This window comes from Coregonus clupeaformis, chromosome 16 (genome assembly GCF_020615455.1).
Source record: "Coregonus clupeaformis isolate EN_2021a chromosome 16, ASM2061545v1, whole genome shotgun sequence".
Lineage (NCBI taxonomy): Eukaryota > Metazoa > Chordata > Actinopteri > Salmoniformes > Salmonidae > Coregonus > Coregonus clupeaformis.
In genome coordinates, this window is record NC_059207.1 from 11,490,040 (window position 1) to 11,509,406 (window position 19,367).

The following is a 19,367-nucleotide window of genomic DNA, read 5'->3' on the forward strand; positions in this document are numbered from 1 at the left end:
GCCCACTACCATTCTCTATGGTTCGCTCTCATCTGCTGAGGGGCACTCATTAAAAGATCCCCACCCCCTCCCGCCAACCCTCTTCCTACCCTCCCTCTCTTTCTCTCTCTCTCTGGAGAGTCTGCTGAGGCCAAGATTGCCTCCTCTTTCAAAACAGAAAGAGGAACAGGAGGCAGTAGCAGTTAGAGAGAAAGTAGTGTCTGAACAGACGTCAGAGCTCTGTCTCGGCCTGTCCTGAAACTCTAGTCTAGATCCACAGCAGCAGAACAGTAAAAGAGCATTTCTGCCCTAGGACAAAAGGAAGTGGTGATGTACAGACAGAGGCCAGACCACTCGACCTGGTTCAACAGACAGATGGTTCTGAATAGCAAGAAGTTTCCCAGACACTTGTCTTGTCTAGTATTTAACAGAGAATGCTAGGAAAGAGATGATTCATGTGATTTGGTCACACATATAGGACAGGACAGTGTCTCCATAGGCTCCCCTATCAGAGTCAGAACACCAACCAACTTCCATCAAGAGCTTGGCACGTAGGTGATCGCATAGTTCCAATGACTTCCTCTTAACGCCATAAATTCACAGCCCTGTGAAAAGCTTACTTTAAGCTTCTTGCCTTAAAGCTGGAATCCTTAACTGCCACGTCTGTTTGGGATATTACAACAACAAAGAAGTTACTGCAAACAGTGAAACAAACCCTGTTTTTCCCCCCTTGGACATCATTGCACGCGCGATAGAACAGCAGAACATGCACTGCAATTCTTTTTAAATACACTGTTCAATGTATCTCACCTCCGTTTAGTACACAAAACAAAAACAAAGATGCTGGGGCGACAGTGGCGCTGTTCTTAGACGTTTGTACACAACACACAAATCAAGGCTGTCAATATTCTTTTTTTGCAACATGACATCCTGCAACATTATTTTGTTTAAATATAATTTGATCTCTGAGAAATTAAGCTAATTGACTGCACCCAAATTGGCAATTTTAATTTATAGAATTAATATAATATTCAATAAATATAGTAGCTAATTTCCAATTTCGAACAAACTTTTTTCTAACAATATGAGGAATCCAAAGAAATGGTCAAAAGCAACCCACGGACCCCCCCACACCCCATGCCAATCCCAACCCAACAACAAGCAGGCCTAATACAGTATCAGTTCTCTATGTCTGACAAGTAGTATTGCTGTCATACCTTGTCAATAGACTGCTTACAGGGTAAGGAAACCAATGTAATTTTTTAATTTGGGTGAACCAATCATTTAACATCAACTAATAGCAGGAACAACACCATCTAGTGGTCAGAACCTGGAAATATCAGGATGTAGGATGGGACATAAACCCAACAACTTCAATGACTAAATACTCGGGGGGAGAAAACTACACCAAATTGACTGAGAATACATTACATAGAGTTGCTTGCGAAGGTATTCACCCCCTTGGCATTTTTGCTTTTTTGTTGCCTTACAACCTGGAATTAAAATTGATTTTATGGGGGGGTTGTATCATTTCATTTACACAACATGCCTACCACTTTGAAGATGCAAAATATTTTTTATTTTTTATTGTGAAACAAACAAGAAATAAGACAAAAAAAGAAAAGAAAACTTGAGTGTGCATAACTATTCACCCCCCCAAAGTCAATACTTTGTAGAGCCACCTTTTGCAGCAATTACAGCTGCAAGTCTCTTGGGGTATGTCTCTATAAGCTTGGCACATCTAGCCACTGGGATTTTTGCCCATTCTTCAAGGCAAAACTGCTCCAGCTCCTTCAAGTTGGATGGGTTCCGCTGGTGTACAGCAATCTTTCAGTCATACCACAGATTCTCAATTGGATTGAGGACTGGGCTTTGACTAGGCCATTCCAAGACATTTAAATGTTTCCCCTTAAACCACTCAAGTGTTGCTTTAGCAGTATACTTAGGGTCATTGTCCTGCTGGAAGGTAAACCGCCATCCAAGTCTCAAATCTCTGGAAGACTGAAACAGGTTTCCCTCAATAACTTCCCTGTATTTAGCGCCATCCATCATTCCTTCAATTCTGACCAGTTTCCCAGTTCCTGCCAATGAAAAGAGTACCTTCTTCCATATGTCTGGGGAGTCTCCCACATGCCTTTTGGTGAACACCAAACGTGTTTGCTTCTTTATTTCTTTAAGCAATGGCTTTTTTCTGGCCACTCATCCGTAAAGCCCAGCTCTGTGGAGTGTACGGCTTAAAGTGGTCCTATGGACAGATACTCCAATCTCCGCTGTGGAGCTTTGCTGCTCCTTCAGGGTTATCTTTGGTCTCTTTGTTGCCCCTCTGATTAATGCCCTCCTTGCCTGGTCTGTGAGTTTTGGTGGGTGGCCCTCTCTTGGCAGGTTTGTTGTGGTGCCATATTCTTTCCATTTTTTAATAATGGATTTAATGGTGCTCCGTGGGATGTTCAAAGTTTCAGATATTTTTTTATAACCCAACCCTGATCTGTACTTCTCCACAACTTTGTCCCTGACCTGTTTGGAGAGCTCCTTGGTCTTCATGGTGCCGCTTGCTTGGAGGTGCAAAGGGGGTGAATACATATGCACGCACCACTTTTCCGTTATAAATTTTTTATAATTTTTTGAAAAAAAGTTATTTTTTTATGTTCACTTCACCAATTTGGACTATTTTGTGTATGTCCATTACATGAATTCCCAAAAAAATCCATTTAAATTACAGGTTGTAATTCAACAAAATAGGAAAAACACCAAGGGGGATGAATACTTTTGCAAGGCACTGTAGGATGAAGAAACAATACTCCAAGCCGCAGCTCCATAGTACTTGTCAAACATAGAGAACTGACACTATATACTCATTGCTGTGGTGGGATTCCTCATGTCTAAGTCATTGTTAGAAAACACTTTGGTCCATATCGGATGGTACTATTTTATTGAATATTATCTGAATCCTTTAAATTAAAATGGCCAATTTGGATGCAATCAATTAGCTTAAATTTCTCAGAGATCAAATTACATTTCAACTAAATAATGTTGCTAACAACAAATAATTTATGTTTCTAACAACAGAAATTATTTTAGAACAATCTGGTGTCGAAATCCTCTTTCTCGTGCTTTTTGAGGTGGACCTACCCAGCAGAGAGAGAGAGTGAAAGTTTGTTAGGCTCCCGTGCTTCTCTGAAGGTGATATTGATACGGCCAGACATGAACAGACCAGACCTGCAGCCCTGTCCTACCACTCCGACCTATCCAAGGTCCCATAAATAGGCTGTTTGAAAGATTCATAGGCTTATTATTGTTCCATTGACGTAGATGCACTTCATCCCAGCCCTGACAGACAGTAGCGGCTAAAAATGGCATCCATTCATCGGACACACGAGACGACGGGCAGCCGGCTATTCAGATTGGCTATCCACCCCCCTCCACCAACTCCTGCTCCTCTCGTCACATACATTGTATGTCCCTGTTGCTACAGATCGAGCCAATATTGCTACAGGCCTAAACAAACAATTTCAGGTCTTGTTTAAAAGCTACAACAAACAGTGTGTTTCCTTTGGAATATTACATCTCTGTTAAAGTCCTAGAGCTGTCAAAGCCACTGGGCAGCAGGTGTTTAGCTGGGCCAAAACAAATGATACTGTACCTTAACCTTAGTCTATGTGAGTAGCGGAGGGAGTGACCGAACCCTGAGAGATGCAGAGGAACTGAGGGAGTAGTAGCTGTCTATCTAGACTTTATCTGTGCTCCCTCCCTACTTTTCCCTATGTCTTTGTCTTCCTGAGACACACAGTCAGTCATGTACTGTAGGTCTACGTGAGTCAGTTAGTAGTGTGATAGAGAGAGCAGTAAAAGTTACTACGGTCTATCCTTATCTAACAGTTCTTCACTTCAAGGACAATTCCACCCAGAAACTATATTTTGGTATTTGTTTCATTAGTGCAAAATGTTTTGCATGTCAGCAATCAAGTTTTCAAGATATTTAATTTTCAAAATACATAAATACAGCCAGAATGATGCATTTGATGCAAAATGCATAATCCCGGGTGTATTTATGTACACTACCAGTCAAAAGTTTGGACACACCCACTTATTCAAGGGTTTTTCTTTATTTTTACTATTTTCTACATTGTAGAATAATAGTGAATACATCAAAACTATGAAATAACACATATGGAATCATGTAGTAACCAAAAAAGTGTATATTTGAGATTCTTCAAATAGCCACCCTTTGCCTTGATGACAGCTTTGCACACTCTTGGCATTCTGTAGAAAATAGAAAATAGTAAAAATAAAGAAAAACCCTTGAATGAGTAGGTGTGTCCAAACTTTTGACTGGTACTGTATTTTGAAAGATAAATAATTTGAAAACTTGATTGCTGACATGCAAAACATTTTGGGACTATATCAACAATGGACTAATGAAATAAATACCAAAAGATAGTTTTTGGGTGGAATATGTCTTTAATTTGCGTCAATGTGTCACATTAGCAAACCCTGTAAGTCACAGCTTTCTCACCACTGGCCCATGCTTGTTTGTATGTTTATATTTGAGAGTGTGTCTGCATGTGTAAAAATATACAAAGGCCTGTGTGTGTGTGTGTGTGTGTGTGTGTGTGTGTGTGTTTGGGGTTAAGGGGCCCGTGGGTCTGGTGTGTAAAAAGGCTTAGGCAGGCTGTGATGCACGGAGAGATGAAACTGGGAGCAGAGGACAGTTTCTCAGGGGATCAGACACAGGATCCCTGGAGCACTACACCATCGCTCTGAGGCACAGCATCCACTACGCAGAGGTCAGTGAACACATACGCACGCACGCACACACACATTTTACATTTTAGTCATCTAACAGACGCTCTTATCGAGACCAATCACAATTAGTGTGTTCATCTTAAGGTAGCTGAGACAACCAAATATCACAGTAACACACACACACACACACACACACACACACACACACACACACACACACACACACACACACACGGCTTGGCTGAGAGAGGCAGCAGAGGTAACAACACTGTGAGAGCAGTGTAGGGTTTCATTGCCAGCCAGTGACTGATACGGAGTAAAGCAGCAGTCTAGACACCCTCTGTTAGGTTGTTACCTGTACTACATGGAATGGAAACGTCAGTGAACAGCAGACACACTGAGGAAGGTGTAAGCCAATACTTCAGGTGTGCTACTAAGACATGTTCCCCTTGAAAAAAGAACATGAAAAAAAATCAAAATATCTACTATCTCTCTACAGTGCCTTGCAAAAGTATTCATCCCCCTTGGCGTTTTTCTTATTTTGTTGCATTCCAACCTGTAATTTAAATTGATTTTTATTTGGATTTCATGTAATGGACATACACAAAATAGTCCAAATTGTTGAAGTGAAATGAAGAAAATAACTTGTTTAATAATGGAAAAGTGGTGCGTGCATATGTATTCCCCCCCTTTGCTATGAAGCCCCTAAATAAGATCTGGTGCAACCAATTACCTTCAGAAGTCACATAATTAGTTAAATAAAGTCCACCTGTGTGCAATCTAAGTGTCACATGATCTGTCACATGATCTCAGTATATATACACCTGTTCTGAAAGGCCCCAGAGTCTGCAACACCACTAAGCAAGAGGCACCTCCAAGCAAGCGGCACCATGAAGACCAAGGAGCTCTCCAAACAGGTCAGGGACAAAGTTGTGGAGAAGTACAGATCAGGGTTGGGTTATAAAAAAATATCTGAAACTTTGAACATCCCACGGAGCACCATTAAATCCATTATTAAAAAATGGAAAGAATATGGCACCACAACAAACCTGCCAAGAGAGGGCCACCCACCAAAACTCACAGACCAGGCAAGGAGGGCATTAATCAGAGGGGCAACAAAGAGACCAAAGATAACCCTGAAGGAGCAGCAAAGCTCCACAGCGGAGATTGGAGTATCTGTCCATAGGACCACTTTAAGCCATTACTTAAAGAAAAAAATAGGCAAACACGTTTGGTGTTCGCCAAAAGGCATGTGGGAGACTCCCCAAACATATGGAAGAAGGTACTCTGGTCAGATGAGACTAAAATTTATTTTAATTCCAGGTTGTAAGGCAACAAAATAGGAAAAATGCCAAGGGGGGTGAATACTTTCGCAAGCCACTGTATATCAAGGCCTTTTTTACCTCTATATTATGGGGTTGTTTCACCTTGATCTAAGAATGGAAAAGTGAGTAACGAAAGGTGTTAGGACAGGAACAAGTACAAGAAATCCCGCTACGACCTCCGCAGAGTCACCATGTGGTAGGGGCTACAGTCCATTACGGATGACAAAGGAAGACCCAGCTGTGATCTGCCCAACGATGCCTCTCTACCAGATGAACTCACTGCATTTTATTCACGCCTTGACAATAACAAGACTGTACTGTGCGTGAGGGCCCTCACCGACCCAGAGGACTCGGTGATCTCGCTCTCCGAGGCCGACGTGAGTAAGGTCTTTAATCAGGTCAACAAACGCTAGGCCAGGGGGCCGGACAATATTCCAGGGCGCGTTCTCAAGGAAATGCAGATCAGCTTGCAGCCATATTCACGGTCATTTTCAACCTCTCCTTGTCCCAGTCTGTAATCCCCACGTCTTAAGATGACTACCATCATTCCTGTTCGCAAGAACTCTAAGGCTTCATGGCACAATGACTACCACCCTGTAGCACTGACATATGTAATCATGAAGTGCTTCGAAAGGCTGGTTATGGCACACATCAACTCCATCATCCCAGACACCCTAGACCCACTCCGATTTGCATACCACCCTAACAGATCCATAGATGACGCAATCTTAATTGCACTCCACACTGCCCTCACCCACCTAGATAGAGGAATACCTATGTGAGAATGATGTTCATTGACTACAGCTCAGCGTTCAACACCATTGTACCCTCCAAGCTCGTCACCAAGCTTAGGACCCTGGCATTGAACAACTCCCTCTGCAACTGGATTCTGACTTCCTGACGGGTCGCCCCCAGGTGGTGAGGGTAGGCAACATCACCTCTGCCATGCTGACCCTCAACACGGGGGCTCCACAGGGGTCTGTGCTTAGTCCCCTCTTGTATTCCATGTTCACCCACGACTGCGTAGCCACGCACAACTCCAACACTATCATCAACTTTGCTTACGTCACGACATTGGTAGGCCTGATCACCGGCGACGATGAGACAGCCTACAGGGAGGAGGTCAGTGACCTGGCAGTGTGGTGCCAGAACAACAACCTCTCCCTCAACGTCAGTAAGACCAAGGAGCTGATCGTGGACTAGAGGAAACGCCCCACATCGACAGGGCTGCAGTGGAGGGGGTCGAGAGCTTCAATGGTCCACTCAAACGCGCACAGTCGTGAAGAAGGCGCAACAGCGCCTCTTCCCGCTCAGGAGGATGAAAAGGTTTGGCATGGGCCCTCAAATCCTACAAAAATTATACAGCTGAACCATTGAGAGCATGTTGACTGGCTGCATCACTGCTTGGTATGGCAACAGCACCGCCCTCGATCGCATGGCGCCACAGAGGGTGGTGCGGACAGCCCAGGACATCACTGGGGCCGAGCTCCAATAGATCCACAGACGATGCAATCGCCATCGCACTGCACACTACCCTATCCCATCTGGACAAGAGGAATAACTATGTAAAAAATAAATAATAATAATACTAAAAAAAATATGTATTCACTAACTGTAAGTCGCTCTGGATAAGAGCGTCTGCTAAATGACTAAAATGTAAATGTAAGAATGCTGTTCATTGACTATAGCTCAGCATTCAACACCATAGTACCATCCAAGCTCATCATTAAGCTCGGGCCATGGGTCTGAACCCCGCCTGTGCAACTGGGTCCTGGACTTCCTGACGGGCCACCCCCAGGTGGTGAAGGTAGGAAACAACACCTCCACTTCGCTGATCCTCAACACTGGGGCCCCACAAGGGTGTGTACTCAGCTCCCTCTCACTCAACGTCAACAAAACAAATGAGCTGATCGTGGACTTCAGGGAACAGCAGAAGGAGCACGCCCCATCCACATTGACGGGACCGCAGTGGAGAAGGTAGAAAGCTTCAAGTTCCTCGGCATACACATCACTGACAATCTGAAATGGTCCACCCACACAGACAGTGTGGTGAAGAAGGAGCAACAGTGCATCTTCAACCTTTGGAGGCTGAAGAAATTTGGCCTAAACCCTCACAAACTTTTACAGATGCACAATTGAGAGCATCTTGTCGGGCTGTATCACCGCCTGGTACGGCAACTGCACCGCCCGCAACCGCAGGGCTCTCCAGAGGGTGGTGCAGTCTGCCCAACACATCACCGGGGGCAAACTACCTGCCCTCCAGGACACCTACAGCACCCGATGTCACAGAAAGGCCAAAAAGATAATCAAGGACACGGCCTGTTCACCCCACTATCATCCAGAAGGCGAGGTCAATACAGGTGCATCAAAGCTGGGACCGAGAGACTGAAAAACAGCTTCTATCTCAAGGCCATCAGACTGTTAAATATCCATCACTAGCATGCTTCCACCCAGTTACGCAACCCTGCACCTTAGAGGCTGCTGCCCTATATACATAGACCTGGAATCACTGGCCACTTTAATAATGGAACACTAGTCACTAATAATGTTTACATACTGCTTTACTCATCTCATATGTACACTACCGTTCAAAAGTTTGGGGTCACTTAGAAATGTCCTTGTTTTCCATGAAAACATACATGAAATTAGTTTGAATAGGAAATATAGCAAAATGAATGGGACATGTAGTAATTGTCCTGAAGCACCTCCAACAAGTTGGATTGGCTTGATGGGCACTTCTTACATACCATACGGTCAAGCTGCTCCCACAACAGCTCAATAGGGTTGAGATCCGGTGACTGTGCTGGCCACTCCATTATAGACAGAATACCAGCTGAATGCTTCTTCCCTAAATAGTTATTGCATAGTTTGGAGCTGTGCTTAGGGTCATTGTCCTGTTGTAGGAGGAAATTGGCTTCAATCAAGCGCCGTCCACAGGGTATGGCATGGCGTTGCAAAATGGAGTGATAGCCTTCCTTCTTCAAGATCCCTTTTACCCTGTACAAATCTCCCACTTTACCACCACCAAAGCACCCCCAGACCATCACATTGGCATCAAGCACTCCTCCAGTATCTTTTCATTTGCATCTCACAAATGCTCTTATTTGTGATCCGAACACCTCAAACTTTGATTCGTCTGTCCATAACACTTTTTTCCAATCTTCCTCTGTCCAGTGTCTGTGTTCTTTTACCCATTTTAATCTTTTATTTTTATTGGCTAGTCTGAGATATGGCTTTTTCTTTGCAACTCTGCCTAGAAGGTCAGCATCCCGGAGTCGCCTCTTCACTGTTGACGTTGAGACTGGTGTTTTGCGGGGTACTATTTAATGAAGCTGCCAGTTGAGGACCTGTGAGGCGTCTGTTTCTCAAACTAGACACTCTAATGTATTTGTCCTCTTGCTCAGTTGTGCACCGGGGCCTCCCACTCCTCTTTCTATTCTGGTTAGAGCCAGTTTGCACTGTTCAATGAAGGGAGTAGTACACAGCGTTGTACGAGATCTTCAGTTTCTTGGCAATTTCTATGTAGATATTCCATAAAAAATCAGCCGTTTCCAGCTACAATAGCCATTTACAATAGTAACAATGTCTACACTGTAGTTCTGATTAATTTGATGTTATTTTAAATGGACAAAAAAAATGCTTTTTTTTCGAAAACAAGGACATTTCTAAGTGACCCCAAACTTTTGAACGGTAGTGTATATACTGTATTCTATTCTACTGTATTTTGGTCAATGCCACTCCGACATTGCTCGATCTAATATTTATATATTTCTTAATTCCATTATTTTACTTTTAGATTTGTGTATTGTTAGATACTACTGCACTGTTGGAGCTAGGAACACAAGCATTTCGCTACACACGAAATAACATCTGCTAACTATGTGTATGTGACCAATAAAATTTGATTTGATTTAGTATTGGAACTGACCCTGTATATAGCTTTTTACTTTCTTGTGTTCTCATTTCTTATTTAGATTTCTTGTGTGTTTTTGTTCTACCTTATGTTATTTTTAGTGCTACATTGATATGGATTACTGCATTGTTGGGTTGCATGTGACATTAAAAACTTGAAACTTAGTTATTAGATGGGTGTGGCTCCATGTGAATGAGAATCCAGTTGTCGCTCTGGGGTGTAGTTTCCCCTAGGTACAGATCTAGGATCAGCTTCCCTTCCTCTAATCCTAACCTTAACCACTAGTGGGGAAAATGTGAAATGCAAAACTGACCCAAGATCAGTGTCTACGGGCAACTTCACCCTCCACCCCAGTTGCCTGTGACATTGACAGGCGTAAGACTGCAGTGAGAAGAACACTGTGACTAGATCTGCCTACTGCCCCCTCCATCCACACACCTCAACAGGCCTTCTGCTACACTCCGCCTGGCCATGGAGGAAACACACACACACACGCACGCCCGCTCTCACATCGTTCCACTCAATCAATCCCACACAAATAGAATATTGAACACATTCCAGGCTGGTTGGCCATCCCTAACCACTAGGAAACGTGTGTGCAGGGTGTCTATGCAGGTTCAGAACAGGCAAAGACAGCCTCATGCATATTTAGGAGTGTCACAGTACGGGTTTGGTTGGGTCAGTGCAGTGCAGGCTTTCATAGAGGAAGACTGAACAACTCAGCTCCCCACCTCTCCCAACGCTCCCTCCATTTCTCATCTCCTTTCTCTCTCGCTCTGCTCCATTACACAGCTATTCCCTCCCTGGGTGTTACTCTCTATCCTTAGTTTACTTATTCTTTTTCACACCCATTGCTCTCTCTCTCTACCCACTGTCCCTCCCTTCCTGGCTACCTTCTTTCTCCAAACTCCTCCCAGATCTCTCCAAACTCCTCCCAGATCCCTCCAAACTCCTCCCAGATCCCTCCAAACTCCTCCCAGATCTCTCCCTCCCTCCCAGTTATGTAACAGTTCGAATGGTAGCAGCCGCTCGGCCACAGTGCTCCATGAACCCGATTCCTCATCCTGCTCTTCCTCCCCCACCTCCTCCTCTTCCTCAGGGCTAAAGTTCACCCCAACACCATGACACAGCTGGCTGCCTGTAACATCCCCTCAGAGGAAGACAGCTACAGTCTGCTCCACGCACGCATACACACACTACAAACACAAATTCAACTCTGGTCACGAGCTCGCTAATTGTCTTCCTTCCAATGAAAATGACTGGCGATGGTAGCTAGGTCGCTGATACTGTCGGCAAATGTGAACCCTAGGTTATTCATAAATAGAGAATGTGTAAGTGCGTGTCTGGGCATCTGTGTGTGTGTGTGTGTGTGTGTGTGTGTGTGTGTGTGTGTGTGTGTGTGTGTGTGTGTGAGAGAATAAATAAAAGAGGGAGACAGTGGCTGCCACAGGCGAGGGTGGCACAAACTGGTTACTGTATATAAGGCGGTAGGTAGTCTGCTCTAGTCTACTGTAAACAGCCTGGCTGCTCTAGTCTACTGTAAACAGCCTGGCTGCTCTAGTCTACTGTAAACAGCCTGGCTGCTCTAGTCTACTGTAAACAGCCTGGCTGCTCTAGTCTACTGTAAACAGCCTGGCTGCTCTAGTCTACTGTAAACAGCCTGGCTGCTCTAGTCTACTGTAAACAGCCTGGCTGCTCTAGTCTACTGTAAACAGCCTGGCTGTAAACAGGTCCAGGGTAGAGGCAGGGGCACCTAGCTACAGTCTCCTATGTTATTAAACTGCCCTGGGCTTCTGACACACACACACACACACACACGCGTTATAAGAACACACAGTACACACACAACACAAACATTTCTAACTGCATCCATCACAACAGGCCTAATGGGTAGCTCTCGGCACTATGGGAGTGTGTCTGGGGATGGGTGGGTCTACTGCTTCAGTGCCTTGTAAACAGGACACTGCATCCTTCTCTGTCCTACTTCCTCCCTCTCCTCCTCCTTCATCTCTCTGCCCTTCATTGGCCAATCCATATCCTCCTAGGTTTCTCTCCCTCCCTCCCTCCCTCTCCTCCTCTCTCTCTCTCTCTCTTTCTGTCTCTCTCTCATGCCTTCCATCTTCCTCTTCGGTCGAGCCATATCCCCAGGGTTGACAATGTCTTAGCCAATGGCAATGTCTCGCCATGTCCTTCCATTATCAATAGCTTCCATAGCTTCTGTTAGCAGCCTGAAAACACCAGACAGCCTTCTTTCTTACACAACTGACATTACTAACAGTGTTTCATAAGCTCCAGGTGCACATCACATGGCCAAAACATCACCTGAGACTACCGCTGTTAGGTATATGTAAACACCAGAGACACTTGCACACAGGTCCGTGCACAGACCTTTCAGGGGGCAGGTGCTCAAAATGAGAAGCATTGCACTCACAACATGTACCAGGAAACCAACCACCCCCAAGAACACTGTTACTTTGGACTGCAGGATAAGTGTCACTCCTGTGTCACTCCTCTCAGCTCAGGCCTTCAACTCGGGTGCCTCTGCTCTGTTAGGGTTGGCAGTCTCAGACCCTGGCATTTGGCATGGCTCTGCCTGTCTGCCACACACTGCCCCAACGGCTTCTGTCTCATCGATCTCTCTCTCTCTCTCTCTCTCTCTCCAATTCAAAGGGCTTTATTGGCATGGGAAACACATGTTTACATTGCCAAAGAAAATGGAATAGACAATAATCAAAAGGGAAATAAACAAGTGAAACATTAGTGAACATTACACTCACAAAAGTTTTAAAAGAATATAGATATTTCAAATGTTATATTATTGGCTATGTACAGTGTTGTAACAATGTGCAAGTAGTTGAAGTATGAAAGGGAAAATCAATAAACAGATAAATATAGGTTGTATTTACAATGTTGTTTGTGCTCCACTGGTTGCCCGTTTCTCATGGCAACGGGCCACAGATCTTGATGCTGTGACTGCACACTGCGGTATTTCACCTAACAGATATGGAAGTTTATCGATGTTTGATTTGCTTTCAAATTCTTTGTGGGTCTGTGTGATCTGTGGGAAATATGTGTCTCTAATGTGGTCTCTCTCTCTCTGTCTGTCTGTGAATGCAGTAGCCAGTCAAGCCATACACTGCTGGCTGCCTCATCCATGTGGCTCAATGTAGCATGTTATGTCCTAACTTCTGACAGACAGAACAGGCCCTGGTCACTGTAATGACTTGCTTTGTCCCGTATTCTCTCTGCATACATATCATAAGAAATATAATGCAGATATAAGCTAAAGCTAGGCATTCAACGAGAGCAGCAGAGGATTCTTTTTTGTGTGCATGTTGTTAAATCGTACTTCCTGAATGCAGGGCCTAAGCAGATGCAATGTTATTTGTTTATTACATGTGTATAACGTATTTGGGGAAGATACTTCCTCTCACATCCTCCCTAATAAAAAGTAACCTTTCCTCACAACACATTGGTTTTGGTCAACAGATAACGTGCCAAAGCATGTTTTCTAACAGCATCATTGGCAGACTGCAATTCGCGATTTGGAGTACTGACTAACTGAATCCTTGACAGAGTGGTAAAGAAACCTTGCGTAACCTAACCCTCTTAATGATCGGGATCACTATTACAGGCCGTGTGTGTGTGTGTGTGTGTGACATCATCATCCACAAATCAACAATCAATTTGATCTGCTATTCAGCTTTTCTTCTATGAAAGACTGCATGTTGAAACATTGCAGGAGTCAGAAAGCTGCTGGAAACATTGCAGGAGGCAGAAAGCTGCTGGAAACATTGCAGGAGGCAGAAAGCTGCTGGAAACTATTACACGCTATTGCAATTTGCATCAATGGAGGGTGTTTTGTGTGATTGCCGATGCGCAGCCATTCATAACCAAGCATCGGCTTATTCATATGTTCTACAGTATGAGACCCAATCTATTGTTCACTGATAGGAGACCTGCAAGCAACTGATGCATAAGCATTTCCATTGTTGACAAGAATTATCCCAAAAATATACAATAAATTACTCGAAATCCAACGTGAAACGAGTTAAAATTGTGCGACAAAGCATGTTAATGTGGATATAATGGTAAGTGGGTACACCCCAAACCAGGTGCGATAGTCTTGCGTAACTGACCAAGCCCACTGCCGCACCACAACCAAACGCAAGCAGCTCCGAGCAGCAGGACACGGGTGGAGAAAAAATCTAGCATCATTATTGCTTGCTACATTGTCATTGTAGTCTATTGTTGACAGCTTTAAACTTTGGGAACCATTAAAGCAGTGAGTTGTATCATAACCTCCTAATGCAAAAAAAATTAAACAAAAAGTAAACACGTGACCATTACGTCTGCAACACTGTTGTACTGACATTTCTCCCTACCTTCCGACTGTTCCAGTATTGACCCACATGCCACTCCGCGCGTGGTTCGCCCCCGGTCACGTTAACCAGGCGCGGGAAAGGAGTGGTGTGGAGGAAATAAGTAGTTGCCAACTCGAGAGCCTTGGCTTTAGTGAACTAGCTAGGTAGAGCGAATGTTGCTCAAAAATTCAGCGCTGAAACAAAGGTAGCGTTTTCCTTCCTCTCACTTCAGATTGCTCACTAACTAATAAGTAACTCTGTACTTTTGCCTAAACTGCCCTTATTTGGTTAAATAGCAACCATAATTCTAATTATCTCGCCTGTGAGTCTTTCGTTTTTGTTTCTCCAGCTGATTTCTTCAAAGGCACGCCCCCATGGTGTGCATCAAGATGTCTTGGCGACGGGGAGCCAATGGTAAGGAGTCGCGTTCTTCCTGTTACCGCCCTAATGCAGTTTACCCGCCCTGTTAACTCAAAACCTGCCGTGCCCCCTCCTTCTAGACAAGCGCCAGACAGACAACTTCACAATTTCCACTGAACATTTTACAATAACACATTTACAGGAAGAACTGTGCAGATACAACGTTTGGTAACAGAATAAAACTGAGGGAGATTTTACCTTAATACCAAATTTTGCATCTGCACAGTTTTTCCCAGTAAATGTTTTTTTTTTGTCTCAGCATAATTCTGTTATCATGGAATTGCCCCTTATCAACTGCAATGCCACAAGTGTATTTTGGCACACACTGTAGATGAAACAAGAGCAACATCTATTTATGATTTTCAAATATTTTACAAACTCTATTACACAGTTCTTGATGTCACATTACTTGATCTCTTAATGAAGAAAACTAACCAAATGACTATAGGGTACTTCACTCCCCAAAACATGACTAGGATACTTCACTCCCAAAACATGACTAGGGTACTTCACTCCCCAAAAACAAAAACATTTCAAATACAGGTAAAATATTTGCCAAACATATCGCTGTGAGGCGGTTGTCATTAGTTACCACAGTCAAAAAGTCAAAATTGGCTAAATCGTAAAAATTCATGAAAACTACAATTTGATTTTTGGTCTTAATTTAAGTCTTAGGGTTAGGCATAAGGTTAGCAGTGTGGTTAAGGTTATGGATAAGGTTAGGGTTAGGTTTAAAATAATAATTTTGACTTTGTGGCATTTTGACTTAATCTATTTTGACTTAATCCATTTTACAGCCTGAATGTAAAATTGATTGAATTGAGATTGTGTGTCACTGGCCTACACACAATACCACATAATGTCAAAGTGGAATTATGTTTTTAGACATTTTTACAAATTCATACAAAATGTAAAGCTACAATTTATTGAGTGAATAAGTATTCAACCCCTTTGTTATGGCAAGCCTAAATAAGTTCAGGAGTAAAAATGTGTTTAACAAGTCACATAATAAGTTGCATGGACTCTCTCTGTGTGCAATAAGTGTTTAACATAATTTTTAAAGAACCTAACATGGTCCATACACACCCGCACAGTCGTGAAGAGGGCACGGCAGCGCCTCTTCCCCCTCAGGAGACTGAAAAGATTTGGCAGGGCCCCTCAAAAAGTTCTACAGCTGCACCATCGAGAGCATCTTGACTAGCTGCATCACCGCCTGGTATGGCAAATGCAACGCCCTTGACCAAAAAGCGCTACAGAGGGTGATGTGGACAGCACAGGACATCATTGGGGCCCGAGCTCCCTGCCATCCAGGACCTCTAAATCAGGCGGTGTCAAAGGAAGGCCCGAAAAATTGCCAAAGACTCCAGCCACCCAAGCGATAGACTGTTCACTCTGCTACCGTCCGGCAAACGGTACTGGAGCATCGGCTCTCGGACCAACAGGCTCTGAGACAGCTTCTACCCCCAAGCCATAAGACTGCTAAATAGCCAGACTGCTAAATAGTCAATTAATGGTACCCAAACTATCTGCACTGACTCTATCTTGCACTGACCCTACACACACTCACTAGACTATATATACACACCATACACACACTCACTCACGCACACTACATTGACACTCACACACAAAACCCACACACATTCACATACACTACATACACACACACACACACACACAGACCGACACAACACAAACACATACACATTACACACACACACTTTTGCTACTCTACTCTGTTCTTTATTTTACTCTTATTATTATCTATCCTGATGCCTAGTCACTTTACCCTGCCTCCATGTACATATCTACACCAAATACCTCATACTTCTGCACAGTGACCTGTATATAGCTCCATTCTTGTGTATTTTATTTTATTCCTCTTGTGTTACTATAAAAAAATTAATTAAAAAAAACCTCTGCATTGTTGGGAAGGGCTCGTAAGCAAGCATTTCACGGTAAAGTGTATGGGTGGTCCTCTGTAGCTCAGCTGGTAGAGCACGGCGCTTGTAACGCCAAGGTAGTGGGTTAGATCCCCGGGACCACCCATACACAAAAAAAAAATGTATGCACGCATGACTGTAAGTCGCTTTGGATAAAAGCGTCTGCTAAATGGCATATTATTATATTATTATAAAGTCTACATCAGTTGTATTCAGCACATGTGACAAATACATTTTGATTTGATTTGAATGACTACCTCATCTCTCTAACCCACACATACAATTATCTGTAAGGTCCCTCAGTCAAGCAATGCATTTTAAACACAGATTCAACCACAAAGACAAGGGAGGTTTTCAATGATGACATTAAAACAGTTATAGAGTTTAATGGCTGTTATAGGAGAAAACTGAAGATGGATCAACAATATTGTAGTTATTCCACAATACTAACCTAAAGGACAGAGTGAAAATAAAGAAGCCTGTACAAAATACAAATATTCCAAAACATACATCCTGTTTGCAATAATTAACCTGAAATTAACCTGAATACAAAGCATTACGTTTGGGGCAAATCAAATCAAATCAAATCTTATTTGTCACATGCGCCGAATACAACAGCTGAAATGCTTACTTACAAGCCCTTAATCAACAATGCAGTTTTAAGAAAAATAAGTTTTAAGTAAAAAATAAAAAAAACGCAAAACGACACCGGATTCAAAAATTAGAATCTTTCAATTTAAATTATTATATAAAATTCTTGCTACCAATAGAATGTTATTTATATGGGGGATACAATCTTCCCAGCTCTGCAGATTTTGCTGTGAAGAGTCATTAGATCATTTGTTTTGGTTCTGTCCATTTGTAGCTTGTTTTTGGACACAGGTCCAGGAATGGCTAAAGGATTGCAATATTTACCTGGAGCTAACCTTGCAGATAGCATTACTGGGTGATCTGAAAAGTCATAGCCAATCAATCAATAATATAATAATACTTTTAGCAAAAATGTTTATTTTTAATTCACAATCTGTAGAAGCAATGAGAATAGAAAGGTTCAGAACTTTTGTAAAACATCACAGTACGGTTGAAATATATATGGCAAATAGAAATCCTATATGGATGGTGTTAAGAGATAGATGGGAGGTATTGAATAGAGTTGAAGGATGGGACTAATAACAAATAACAACAAATAATAACAAAGATAGCTAATAATGTAAGCATACTGTGTCCATAATAAGTATATAGGTTGTATGTTGGGAGCTTTTGGGAAAGAGCACAGTTAGAAAGATATGGCATATAGAAGCAAACCGGATGGACATCATGAAAATGATCGGAGAGGTTGAGAGTAGAAGAAGTTCAGGAGCAAAAAATAATAATAATAATTATATATATATATATACAGTGGGGAGAACAAGTATTTGATACACTGCTGATTTTGCAAGTTTTCCTAATTACAAAGCATGTAGAGGTCTATAATTTTTATCATAGGTACACTTAAACTGTGAGAGACGGAATCTAAAAAAAAATCCAGAAAATCACATTGTATGATTTTTAAGTAATTAATTTGCATTTTATTGCATGACATAAGTATTTGATCACCTACCAACCAGTAAGAATTCCGTCTCTCACAGACCTGTTAGTTTTTCTTTAAGAAGCCCTCCTGTTCTCCACTGTATTAACTGCACCTGTTTGAACTCGTTACCTGTATAAAAGACACCTGTCCACACACTCTATCAAACAGACTCCAACCTCTCCACAATGGCCAAGCCCAGAGAGCTGTGTAAGGACATCAGGGATAAAATTGTAGACCTGCACAAGGCTGGGATGGGCTACAGGACAATAGGCAAGCAGCTTGGTGAGAAGGCAACAACTGTTGGCGCAATTATTAGAAAATGGAAGAAGTTCAAGATGACGGTCAATCACCCTCGGTCTGGGGCTCCATGCAAGATCTCACCTCGTGGGGCATCAATGATCATGAGGAAGGTGAGGGATCAGCCCAGAACTACATGGCAGGACCTGGTCAATGACCTGAAGAGAGCTGGGACCACAGTCTCAAAGAAAACCATTAGTAACACACTACGCCGTCATGGATTAAAATCCTGCAGCGCACGCAAGGTCCCCCTGCTCAAGCCAGCGCATGCCAAGGCCCGTCTGAAGTTTGCCAATGACCATCTGGATGATCCAGAGGAGGAATGGGAGAAGGTCATGTGGTCTGATGAGACAAAAATATAGCTTTTTGGTCTAAACTCCACTCGCCGTGTTTGGAGGAAGAAGAAGGATGAGTACAACCCCAAGAACACCATCCCAACCGTGAAGCATGGAGGTGGAAACATCATTCTTTGGGGATGCTTTTCTGCAAAGGGGACAGGACGACTGCACCGTATTGAGGGGAGGATGGATGGGGCCATGTATCGCGAGATCTTGGCCAACAACCTCCTTCCCTCAGTAAGAGCATTGAAGATGGGTTGTGGCTGGGTCTTCCAGCATGACAACGACCCGAAACACACAGCCAGGGCAACTAAGGAGTGGCTCCGTAAGAAGCATCTCAAGGTCCTGGAGTGACCTAGCCAGTCTCCAGACCTGAACCCAATAGAAAATCTTTGGAGGGAGCTGAAAGTCCGTATTGCCCAGCGACAGCCCCGAAACCTGAAGGATCTGGAGAAGGTCTGTATGGAGGAGTGGG

The 19,367-nt window shown here is 43.2% G+C and overlaps 1 protein-coding gene across 3 annotated transcripts in view; it reads right to left on the reverse strand.

The window, feature by feature from the left end:
• LOC121584432 (rho-related BTB domain-containing protein 2-like) overlaps positions 1-19,367 on the reverse strand; it is a 69,348-nt gene that overhangs the window by 18,246 nt on the left and 31,735 nt on the right. The window contains exon 1 of one of the 3 annotated variants that reach the window (XM_045225614.1): positions 14,346-14,825. The exons of the other annotated variants lie outside the window; for them this stretch is intronic. Within the exon in view, the coding sequence (XP_045081549.1) occupies positions 14,346-14,374 (29 nt within the window). The 5' untranslated portion in view covers positions 14,375-14,825. Of the gene's footprint in view, positions 1-14,345; positions 14,826-19,367 lie in introns of those variants that run through there. 3 annotated transcript variants of the gene reach the window in all.